At 40.5% G+C, this 12,436-nt stretch overlaps 1 protein-coding gene across 2 annotated transcripts; it reads left to right on the top strand.

Annotated features, from left to right (window-relative positions):
• Nucleotides 1–2,425: 2,425 nt before the first annotated feature.
• LOC124693376 (DNA glycosylase/AP lyase ROS1-like) lies at nucleotides 2,426–10,502 on the top strand. 2 transcript variants are annotated; one of them, XM_047226857.1, is made up of 16 exons: nucleotides 2,426–3,528; nucleotides 4,421–4,511; nucleotides 4,621–5,170; nucleotides 6,651–6,730; nucleotides 7,018–7,102; nucleotides 7,193–7,278; nucleotides 7,374–7,442; nucleotides 7,525–7,561; nucleotides 7,647–7,729; nucleotides 8,063–8,506; nucleotides 8,598–8,634; nucleotides 8,730–8,819; nucleotides 9,484–9,549; nucleotides 9,638–9,752; nucleotides 9,835–9,873; nucleotides 10,073–10,502. In XM_047226857.1, the coding sequence occupies exons 1-16, from the start codon at nucleotides 2,526–2,528 to the stop codon at nucleotides 10,201–10,203; spliced, it is 3,006 nt and encodes a 1,001-aa protein (XP_047082813.1). In that variant the 5' UTR covers nucleotides 2,426–2,525; the 3' UTR covers nucleotides 10,204–10,502. The 2 variants fall into 2 exon arrangements, with proteins under 2 accessions (XP_047082813.1, XP_047082814.1); XM_047226858.1 differs by lacking the exon at nucleotides 8,730–8,819.
• The last annotated feature ends 1,934 nt before the right edge of the window (nucleotides 10,503–12,436 follow it).

Here is a 12,436-nt window from a genome sequence, read left to right as displayed (position 1 = left end):
CACGATATATAAGATACGTATGCAGTGCGCATATGCAGAAAGCCTCCTAACATATGGGGAAACTACAATATACAGATATATACATCTAACAACCATATCATGTCGCTGGTTCGGCGGGAGAAGGAAAACCCATTGTTGAATCCAATGAGCAGCGCGTCAGATAACCTGTAAAAAATTAATTACACTATGTTTGTTAAAGATGATATCATTCCTAGTCCTTCAAATGGACCAACATAGAGCAGAAACTCCAATACGAATCTTCTGTTTATCATTCTTGTGTACACCATTCATCCATTTACCAAACATATTAGTAATATTCGCTAGTGGGGGGTATTATAAGAAAGATAAACCATACGCCAAATAATTTTTGCAAAGGGGCAGCCAATGAACAAATGATTAACGACTTTAGTGGAATCACAAAAACAACATTTTTGACACCCATTCCACTTCCGTTTAGCAAAATTATCCTTAGTAAGAAGCACTTTATTACTAAGGAACCACATAAATATCTTAATTTTCAAGGGAATCTTTAATTTTCATAAATATTTGCGAAGAAAAATAGTATGTCCATTCATCAAATCAAGATACATAGACTTAACTGAAAATAGACCGGAATCTGTGAGTTTTCAAACAAACACATCATGTTGAGTATTCAAAGTAATTGTCATTAGCTGCTGACATAAGTTTAACCATTGTAACCATTTGTTGTCATTCAAACCTCTTCTAAATGAGATATTCGAATGCGTAGTCGCCAATACCGTTGATATTAGAACGTTTTTTATGTTGAACAATATTATACAAAGCCGGGTATTGTTGACACAAAGGTGCATTCCCCATCCAGACATCCTCCCAGAACCGAACAATAGTTTTTTATGTTGATACAAAGCCGGGTATTTTGATATATATTTTTGGTCAAACTTTAAATATTGAATTTCATCTAAGGCTACACGCCACCCGTTTAATCACGGAATGAGTAGAGTATAAGGCCTGGAGTAACAATATCTTGATGCTTACCTACTCTAGTTTTGTAAACAACGTCTGAACAACTAAAACATGATATCAACAACTCATGAACAAAGTGTTAGGAAGATCTCGGGGCAAACTTTGAAGCTGCTTCGGGCTAGGGCAATAGCAACTAAATTTATCAACTAGTGAGGAAGACAATACTTTATCTTAGTTTAGCGAGATTCTTTTCTTTGTATGTAGGATAACAATCCTTCCGATAGAGCCTAATATTCCCTGAGAGTACGCTGCTTAACTCCTAAACCGTACAAGATAGTTAGGAACTACCATACAGTTTTCTAATTCACTTTTTTTTTTCTGGTTGTTCCGCTCTGTCTGATCGATGGTTGTCTTAGAGATCTAATAGCCTCTGACATTTTGACAACACGCTTCATGCTTCCATTTTGAGTTGTGAAGTTCAAGTTAGGGCATGGAGGAAAAGGAAGAGAGTAATGCATGGATGTAAAGAATGAGGCGCTAGAACATGCACGCCCACAATCTTCCAACCTGACACCGTTTTGCTACTTTTTGAAAGAGGAAGAGAAGTTGCATGTACAAGACTGAGCCTCCCGGCCGGAAACTCCAATGGCAGTAAATGAAAGCAAAACGAAACTTTAGGAACAAGGAGAGGAAAGCTTCACAAGTTCATGGAGCCCCTTTTTCTAAAATTCAAAACCACACTATGTATATCATCCATGATCCACACAAGAAAACACAAATGCAGGGATAAATTACTGGTATTTTTGGAGACACCATTTATCATTTTACTTCCCTTTATTATGCACCTTTTTTTAAACATAGTCTACAGCAAATACTAAGGAGTACCTTCTTTTTTATCAGGAGCAAATACAACATGTGATCCACATTTATGGGCCATGGATTGGTTGGGCCCTGGGCTGTCGGATCTATCGCCCTAGCATAGGCCATAGCCCATAGGGCCCTGCTCGTGTTCAATGGGAATCGGGCGTAAGAAGAGCACTCCGATTAAACTCCTCCCCCGTCGAACAACTCTTTACGAGGACTCGAGGAGCGTCTGCCCCATTGTCTCGTGTCACCGTTACCTGCACGGCTGCCCAAGAGCACAGCAGCCGCCGCCCGCCCGTCCGAAGTTCACGGCGGAGCCAAAAAATCAGATCTTGGTGAGTGCACGCTGCCTACTATCCATCTCTTCTTGCTCGATCGAATTCAAGCTATCTCTGCTGCGGATTTCTGATCTGTTCGTCGCTGGACCAAGGTCTGGATTGCTCATGCCACCGCCGGTGACCGCCGACGTCGGCCGCTCCCAATCCTCCACGGACGGCCGCTTCTCTTGCTCCGCCGTCCCCGCCTCCGCGTCGATTGACTTCGGGATGTTTGATAAGCACGGCTTCATCTCCCCCATTGGGGAATCTGCGCCTGCTGGCACTGGGGAACCGTCCGGCGACTCCTTCGGCAAGATTGCGCCGCCGGGAGAAGGTGCCGCTGCTGCCAATGCTACTAGCCCTGGCGCCACTCGTATTCCTACCTTGTACAAGGACTTTGGGATGTTTGATAAGCACGGTTTCATCTATGTCCCAACCTCCATTGGGGAATCTGCACCTGGCACCGGGGAAGCGTCCTCCTCCTCGCCGCAAGACAGCGGCTCCTCTCACAAGATTGGGCCGCCAGGAGAAGGTACTGCCGCCGCCAATGCTACTAGCCATGGTGCCACTCCTGTCCCTACCCCGGATAAGGACTTTGGGATGTTTGATAAGCACGGTTTCATCTATATTCCCTCCTCCATTGGGGAATCTGCACCTGGCACTGGGGAGGCGCTCTCCTCGCCGCAAGAGAGCGACTCCTCTGACAAGATTGCGCCACCAGAAGAAGCTGACAATGCTACTAGCGCTGCTGCCACTAAAGCTGCTGCCACTCCTATCCCTTCCCCGTACAAGGAGGAGGATGCCCACTGGAGGCCAAGGAAGAAGTCCACCAAGGGGGTCGCCCGCTTCAAGCTGGTCAAGGATAAACGCCCCACGCCGGCTAAAGTTGGGAAGACGCCCGTAACAAAGGACCCTGGTGAATCATCTGTTCGAGGTGCCACCGATCAGAAGTCGACAAAGCGCAAGTTGGACGTCGATGCAATAGAAGTCATCACAGGGAGTTTCAACAGAGCCAGGCTGGTGGAAAATCTGATGCGCCTTGCCAATATGCCAGATGGGGTGATGAAGAAGACGAAGAAGAAGAAGAAAACAAGTGCTGGTGAACAGGCTATAGTTCCTTATGATGCAGCAGCTGATATGTCGTGCTCCGCATTGGTTCCGGTTGGTACTCCCGGGCAGCTTGCTATGGTCCGCCATGCTAATCACGGGAAGAAGGTGCGGGCCAAGGTGGTAGGCCTCGATGCCGAGACGTTGCGAGTGCACGGTGTTCTGGCGAAGTGGGACGAGGCTGCCAGCGAAAGTTTTGAAGGGCTGGATATCGGCAGCGGGCCTGAATGGAATGAAGTACGGCGGAAGTATAAACAACTTGTGGATTGGTTTATTTCTGTCGTGAAGGATTTATTCGGTATGATCCTGGTTCATGGAACTTCTCCTTCTCTTGCATGTCTTCATGTCTACAGCTTGCAATTAAGAAAAGATGACATTAATAAGAAGCGAACTGTACTTCTATGCACTTAGCCTTTCTGTTGTAAAAGCTGCACTAACATCTCACTATTTCACTTTTCACATTCTCTCCTCTTGGAGTCCAAAGTTGACCAATACAATATGTGAAGTATGTGATGTATCATTGCCTTTGATAAAATTGAAACTTTTCTCCCCTAATAGAAAAAGAACCTAAAGTTTTGCAAACTCTTACTGAAATAAATATCAGGTGAGTTAAGTCAGTCTACTATTCAGTATTCACTCAATTTCTTTATGTGGAGAAACAACCTTATTCATGATTTACTAGTAGTTCAAACAGGAATAAATTGTTTCACCAAGTTTTTTATTCCATATGTTAATATGCTTTACTGAGGCACCACTGTTATGTTTCCTCGTCCCTCCTTGTAAAATAAGCTCAAGCGAGTGCAGGTGAATTCCTTCTGACCATGCTTGCTAGCACATGTGTGAGCATGCATATTGGCTAGTTCAGCGGAGAAACAAAATAGTCTGGCATTAAGCATATGGTTTGATTGTCCCATCCGGTTCCTTTTTTTCGTACAGGTGAAAACTTTAATCAATAAATCAGTGAACAGTTGGACAAAGTAATACCTGTTGGTATGAGTGCTTAATTCCAAAAAAAAAGTTAAACAGCTGAAAAATGAATAGTTCCTGATACATAATGAGCGATAGAGCCATATATTTTATATCCACATTTAACATATGGATAATGGATCAAATAAGTTTTAGAACCCTCTGCTTCTATGTAAGATGCAGGTTTAAATTGGATTATAATTTTTGAACTTCTTTTGTGTCAGGTTCCAGAAAATTTTCGCAATGGGGAGGATCTGTACTTGATTCCGTGGTCGGTACTTTCCTTACACAAAACGTTGCTGACAATTTATCAAGGTAAAATAGTAGACAATACAATAATAGAGTCTTAGCTTCCATGCTTGTGCTGGCGCTATTTTTTTTCTTGGCACTATGCACCGTTCATAACTAAATGTTTTTGTTACAGCAATGCTTTTATGACACTGGCAGCAAAATTTCCTATGGATAAGAGGAAAGATAATGCTGAAGAATGTTCATATGAGCCTCCGTTAACAGATGATGTCTTGAATTGTAATGAAGCATCATCTGCTGCGAATGTTAATTCGTTGTTTTCCAAACCGGCTGATTATGAGAAAGTAGGCTGCACTGACGAGGTAAAAGGACAATATGGTGAAGACTACAAAACTATTATGGAGAATTTCCTTACTATTATACAAGAGAAAGATGTCTCTACTTGGGAGAAGGATGATCTTTTGAACTTAGTCAAGAGTAAGTCTGGAAAAGAAATATGCACAGAAAGAACCTTGAGAAAGTTCATAGCTTCGTTGCGCCTGGAAGATACTGCTCACTGGGACAAGTTACGTGTCGAAGCATGTATTGAAGGATACGATAGCAAAAGTAAAACTAGAGTACCTGACAAAGTAGATTGGGAAGCTGTACAGAAGGCATCACTTGTCGACATTGCAAAGTGCATCGCAGGCAGGGGACAACATTACCTGCTGGCATTGCGGATACAGGTATCTAATTGTGAGAATACACATTCAGTTTGTCACTCATTTCTATAAGTCTGTCCAAACATTTTTGTAGCAAGAACGTGTTTCCAAATACCTTGCTCCTGAAAAGATGAAGGCGCTCATTGTTTGTAACAAAATCTGTGGAACCAGGCTTTCATATAGTTTTTAGGATTCCTAAAAACTTTAAAGTACTAATTTACAAAGTTAGTTGTATTTTTAACACCAAAGTCATCATGTGTAGAATTCCTAAAAACTTTAAAGTACTAATTTACAAAGTTAGAATTCCTTGATCATGTGTAGTGCGTTACTAGACAGGGCTGTTTACAGTTCAAACTGGAAGAAATAACCTATTTGTTCTGTTTTCTGTTCCTAGGGAAACCACTATTGATATATTTCACTTTAGTTTAGTTTAATATATATATGTATTTTTACTATGTCGCAGAAGAAATATTAGACTAGGTTTGTTTCCGAAGCTACGCATACATTTCTTTATGTTATGTGAGATTGCTCCAATGCGTGCTGCTGCAAGTGCCTCCTAGGGCAGCTACTTGATCTCCAAGGAAGTTAGTATATCTTCTAGAAATTAGTTAGATTAGATCGAGTTTGGTTTGAACTTGTTAGTTTCTTGCCTTGTCCTTGTTCAAACTTTCCTTATCTCTGAGATGTTTATATAATGAGAGGCTACATTTTTAAATCAATCAAGCAACCATGTACTACAGGGAGATTATGGGGGTGTTTTTTGGGCAGCTCCAGTCCACAGATCCACTAGTGACCGAATCAGGTAGACCTTACCGAAACATCCAGCTCCTCATTTTTCATAGATTTGAGCTTAGGTGGCCTCTTCATTTTGGCGGAGTTGGAGAAAGTAGCCTCGTCCACTCCACCTCCCTTCCATCTGCGGGTTATGTATCAGCTCCTGGAGGGGGAAATTACCTGCAGTCTTCCACTAGACAAAAGCCCCGAACCATCGGTTCCGAGCTACACTCACCCGTCTTTGCTACCCTCTCTTCCTCAGCGCCCTCCCCTCTCCTAACAAGAGAGCCAACGCTAGCATGCTTGTGGATGACAAGGACCATGCATCCATCACCCGGCCTCCTACCTCTCCTCCCTGTTCAGCGACCACCAAAAGTATTTCTGTGGCATTATGTTTTTTTACTGTTGCAACTTTAATTGAAATTGGCATGCAGTTAGAGAAGTAACGGACACAAGTATGCTTTGGAGATAATGCTGGTGTCGGAAACAAAAATATGATGGAGTTAGTTTTATCTGTCCATTGTAATCTACGTTGGAATTTTCTCAATGCAATTAAAGTAGTCTCCTTGCTTGCAAGTACTAATTTGTATATTTTTTCTTTTAACAACTGTTAAGTGAAATGTCATTTTGTTAGTTAAACTACTTATTCTTACCACTAGCATTATGTTTTGTCCATTGTTCGTTTCTGCATTCGGCGCAAGAGCTAATAGTGCCATTCTTCCTTTTATAGGCATTTCTCACGCGGATAAAGAAAGACCATGGAAGTTTTGACCTGGATTGGCTTAGATGTGTACCGCGGGAAAGCGCAAAGTATGGCTCTATTTTTTAAAACATGCCGCAGTCAATTGAATAACGATTTTGGTTTCTGTTTTATTGGTGCTGAACTGTCAGGAAATAGCTAGATACAGATATTTCCCTAATTGTAGATGTTCAGTTTTCTTGTTGTTATATATATTATAGGTATATCATAGCACTTGTGGAAGGGATATTTCTCTAGATAGAATAGGCAAATCTAATTTGTTCAGAGCAATGTAAAATATGCATGTTCAGTTGAATCATATCACTCATATTTTGATTGTTCCTTTTGCTGGCATTAGAAAATATCTACTCAGTGTAAATGGACTTGGAGCTAAAAGTGTTGACTGCATACGTCTTTTGTCACTGAATCATAAAGCATTCCCAGTAAGTTATATTTTGTTTCTTAAAATAAATCAAATCCATCAAATTGTATGCATTTTAAATCAAACTTGTGCCCCTCTCCACTCTTTTCAGGTTGATGTGAATGTAGCTCGCATAGTCACAAGGCTAGAATGGGTCGAACTCCAATGCTGTGATGAGGAGTTTCATTTGGTTGACTTGTAAGATTTTTCTCACCTGAATATGTAAACATGATTGGTAACTCTGTTCTTATGATTGATTACTTTGTTCTTATGTCTTCTTTCCTCTGTTGAAGATACCCACTCATGGAAGATGTGCAGAGTTACTTATGGCCAAGATTATGTACTATTGACAAGGAAAAATTGTAAGTACTGATCTTTCAAATATATCAGCATTGTTTTTGTAACTCTTACTAGATCTATCTGACAAATCTTCACAAATAATAGGTATGAACTACACTGTCTCATGATAACTTTCGGAAAGGTATTTGCTATACGCAAACATTGATCAACAAGATTCATGAAAGTTTAGCTGTAAATGTTTTATTGTGGATGCTTCCATTATGCAGGTAATTTGCACAAAAGTAGATCCAAATTGCAATGCTTGCCCTTTCCGTTCAGGATGCAGGTGGTATAGAAGTAAACGTAGCAGGTACGTTCGGATGCTGTAGGGTTATTTACAGCTTATTTTAGCAATACACTAAGATATTGTTTTTATTCTCTGTAGTGAACTCTTATGTGCTATTTAAATTCAGTCATTGAATTAGTCAGTTGTGTGACATAGGTTTTGTATAGCAGAATGCTATTTTTGTTAAGTGCAATAACTTGAAAGGACTGGAAGCATTGGGAGATGTAAAACCTTTTAAAAGATGCAGTACAAAAACATGAGCAATTTTTGCTGTTGCGTAACATTTGTGATTCTTTTTTGTATTGCTTTGGACTAATTTAAAGTAAAACATGGACATTGACATTTGGTTATTATCAGGCCACTGCTTCCTCCTGCAGAGGAGCATGTGCATGGACATAGTGAAGGGCAAGCAAGTATGATTACTTCTGAGAGGCTCTTGTTGTCAAATGGTAGCTGCACGCCAAGTCAGCAAGTGTGCCAACTTGAAATCAATGAAAGCAGGACTGCTGGAAGGCAACCCACTCGTAGCTGTGAGCCCATTATTGAGGTGCCACCAAGTCCTGAATATGAATACGAAGCACTTGATGAACAGGGATATCCCAGTGAAGATGATCTTGTTGATATTGAAGATCTTATGTCAGGAGTAGAGTACGACGGTGAAATCAATTTGTGTTCAAACAAGCCTATGGCGAGCAACGGCTCTTGGACACCAAGTTGTGGAAAAGGCTTGGCACTGAACGATTCACGCTACACACAGAGAAAATTGAAAAACATAGGACATCTTAGGACGGAGCACCATGCGTACGTAATAACATACTTTCTGGTATACTGAGATTTTTTCCCCTTAGAAATCAGCAGTGGCCCCGCTAAGTTTGCATGATTGCTATTGCAGGTATGTGCTCCCAGATGATCATGCTATCTTGGAAGAGGTATGTTGTATGTCATGATGCCTTAAACTTCGTACTTCAGTTATGAAGTCTGTCGACATCGATAAATATATTGACTGATTTTCTGTGTCTTCTAGTTTGAAGATAGAATTCCAGAAGATCCATGTCACTATCTCCTGGTTGTTATTCCTTGTCCCGATGACCACATGGTGAAAGGCACAGTTCTGGTGAGTAACCACTTACTCGGAGTGTACTTTACTTTTTTAGACTTTAGAATATGTAAATGTGATGTAAAAGGTAATAGTACATTCTCAACGAGCAGTTATTAAAAATTCGAAAAATTAGGCATGTTTGAGCAATGCAACTGTGCTCTGTGCATGGCACAAATGGATACAAGTAGCCAGAGGTTATCTGAATTATACTCAGCTGCTTTGCTGATCTTTTGAGGGGTAATTCGTAGTATATGGCTTGGTTAACTTTTGATGGTAGTAATCAATAGTTATCTAAATTGGAATCTATAGTTAACCATTGTTCGTTCTGTTTATTTCAGCATCTCACCTAATTGATAACTATAAACTCAGATACACCCAACTGTAGACATCTCTAAAAAAACTAAACCTGGAGGTTTGGCAAGTTAAAATTATTGAGTTTCTTCCCTTTCCTACTCCAACTATCTCATACAAAAGCTCTTAAGCAGAGAAAAGCCGGGCAAGAGGTGTACCAAAAGTGGGCTATAATTTATGTATTTTGAAATCGTGCCAATCGTGTTGGCTGTAATAACATATTGAGCCCCATTTTATGGGCCAAAAGTTTTCTTAGAGATGCAGATATTACAATATGAGTAGATTTGTTCTGTCCCTATTCTTATTTGGTGCATACATGTACGAGCAGATACCCTGTCGAACAGCGTCCGAAGGGAACTTTCCATTGAATGGTACCTACTTTCAGGAACATGAGGTATGCAGCCTCGACTTGTTTTTGCGCTGTTACATTCTGATAATTCTTGATTGGCTAGAGACTAACTTGTGAAATGAACCTTTTATAGGTCTTTGCAGATCATGCATCTAGTCGTTTCCCAATTACCATCCCTAGAGAGTGTATCTGGGAGCTGGAGAGACGCATTGTATATTTTGGTTCATCAATACACTCCATCACAAAAGGTAGCTTATCATTGAAATATTAACCTGTGAAATAGTAGCTAGTTACTGTTGAGTGATACTAACTGGCATACACTTGTTACAGGTCAGCCAAGACAAGACATTGAAGACTGCTTCAAGAGAGGTATCAAGTATTTTTCGACCTTTGCATTTTTTTTATGCATGTTGGAGAAGAAGAAAAAAGCGCTACCAGTTTTCGTATCTCTTTTTCGTTTATTTGTTACCGATGCTAGCATGGGACCATTGTGAGGAAAAAAAGAAGGATATTTATCGAAATTTCAGGAGACGATATGTGATGCTTTTCTCGTGTGGGTTTTTCACAGGACATGTATGTGTAAGAGGATTCGATCGGCGGACAAGATACCCGAGGCGGTTATGCGCCACGTTGCATTCCATCGCCGGCGAGAAGAAAGAGAGCAGTAATGAACAGAAAGAAAGCGCCTCGAGCAAATGATGTGTTGACATGTAGATGTGTACATACATATCGTAGCTGGAGCGACTCTGATCTAGTCTAGTTGCCTGATGATCTGTTGGTATAGGCTAGTTAGAAGATGTAGAGCTGAATGGAACTCTTAGGCAACGGCAGGAGTAATAATGGTTCTTTTTTTACAGTCTTTTTTTTTCGAGGAATTTTTGACAGGCTCCTTTGTATCTTTGAGATATTGTAAGAACGGAACTGCCTCACATACGACAATTTGGTGTCCGATTCATGTACGACGGACTATCTTACCGCTTGTTGTTGCTCTGCTTCCACCCACAGACGGTTTATGCTTTCTCGTATGTATACCAGGAAAGTGAAGTTGAAGCTGTTTATCTTCATATTTTTTTGCACGGTGCAGTAGATCTGACTGTGAGCATGATAAGCATTTCTTCTAGCTGGGCCTCACATACCACAATATATTGACTGATTCTGTGTCTTCTAGTTTGAAGATAGAATTCCAGAAGATCCATGTCACTATCTCCTGGTTGTTATTCCTTGTCCCGATGACCACATGGTGAAAGGCACAATTCTGGTAACCACTTACTCTGAGTGTACTTGACTTGTTTAGACTTTAGAATATGTAAACCTGATGTAAAAGGTAATATTACATTCTCAACGAGCAGTAATTAAAGAGTCAAAAGTCAAAAGATTAGGCATGTTTGAGCTATAAATGGATACAAGTAGCCAGAGGTTATCTGAATTAAACTCAAATCTCCCTAATTCAGCTGCTTTGCTGATCTTTTGAGGGGTAATTCATAGTATATGGCTTGGTTAACTTTTGATGGCAGTAATCAATAGTTATCTAAATTGGAATCTATAGTTAACCATTGTTCGTTCTGTTTATGTCACCATCTCACCTAATTGGTAACTATAAACTCTGATACACCCAACTGTAGACATTTCCGAAAAACTAAAACTGGATCATAAAGCATTCACAGTAAGTTATATTTTGTTTCTTAAAATAAATCAAATCCATCAAATTGTATGCATTTTAAATCAAACTTGTGCCCCTCTCCACTCTTTTCAGGTTGATGTGAATGTAGCTCGCATAGTCACAAGGCTAGAATGGGTCGAACTCCAATGCTGTGATGAGGAGTTTCATTTGGTTGACTTGTAAGATTTTTCTCACCTGAATATGTAAACATGATCGGTAACTCTGTTCTTATGATTGATTACTTTGTTATTATGTTCATGCCCCTGGTTCCTTAGTTCAGAGTCCATACTTGAATCTTTTCTGCACTCGCGGTTTAGTGGAAACATATAAACATGTATTCTAACAATCTAGTTGCCATCTCATATGAAGCTCCGACGAAGAATGAAAAAGTCAAAAACATCGTCTCGCGGATTTAACATATTGGTTAGCTTGTTACAGATTACTGTCCGACTGGCGCTGCGACTGTGCACCAACGGTGGCAGCGAGTAGGACCGACTTCCTGGACGCTCTTGCCTCCTCTGAGTGGAAGACGGTCGTTGGTACGATTATCGCGGGAGTTGCAGCGACCGTTGCAGATTGCATGATGGATGGAGAATGGGTGATTCCCATGGTCTCGCAGATATAACATGTTGGTCAACTTTATGCTTTTTATTAGTAGCCAATCCTTGCCTTATACTAGATGATGCCCCGCGCATTGCGGCGGGACATTTTCTCAAATGACTATATTAGGGGAGAGAAGACATAAAAGAAACACTGCAACAAAATCATTGGATTTAAGCAATGGATTGTTTATTTAACTTTTGGTGAGAGCGAAAAAACTAATATTGATGTATTACACTAAGTGGCAATAATGCATACATATTTTTCTGCACAACCATTTATTAAATATAGCATACAAATAAATATGTTTGCTAAAATTACTTTCAAATTAAAATACAACAAAAAATAAAACAACTAAACAAATGTAATAAATGGGGCTAGATCAAAGCGTCGCGGCTGATAATCTTTTGATCCTCCACATATGCTCAACGAGATCATTTTGAAGTTGCTCGTGAACATTGTTGTCACGGATCTCTGCGTGCATGACGAGGAAATCAGCAAAATCTGCAGGCAACTCATGATCAACCTCCGCAAGAGGACCCTGACACGTATAGGGACCAACATGTCTCCTAACAAGATTCTTGCGGTCATCCTCGATGATCATGTTGTGCATGATTACACAAGCCTGCATCACCTCCCACATTTGATCGTGAGACCATCTTAGAGCAGGAT

This window comes from Lolium rigidum, chromosome 2 (genome assembly GCF_022539505.1).
Source record: "Lolium rigidum isolate FL_2022 chromosome 2, APGP_CSIRO_Lrig_0.1, whole genome shotgun sequence".
NCBI classification, from domain to species: domain Eukaryota; kingdom Viridiplantae; phylum Streptophyta; class Magnoliopsida; order Poales; family Poaceae; genus Lolium; species Lolium rigidum.
This window is presented reverse-complemented; position numbering and strand designations above follow the sequence as displayed.

Coding starts and splice junctions, on each gene's coding strand:
- LOC124693376 (XM_047226857.1), top strand. CDS start 2,526: ATGTTTGATAAGCACGGTTTCATCTATGTCCCAACCTCCATTGGGGAA. Junction 7,103..7,192: donor TGAATCATAAAGCATTCCCA/GTAAGTTATATT, acceptor CACTCTTTTCAG/GTTGATGTGAATGTAGCTCG. Junction 8,820..9,483: donor TGGTGAAAGGCACAGTTCTG/GTGAGTAACCAC, acceptor ATGTACGAGCAG/ATACCCTGTCGAACAGCGTC.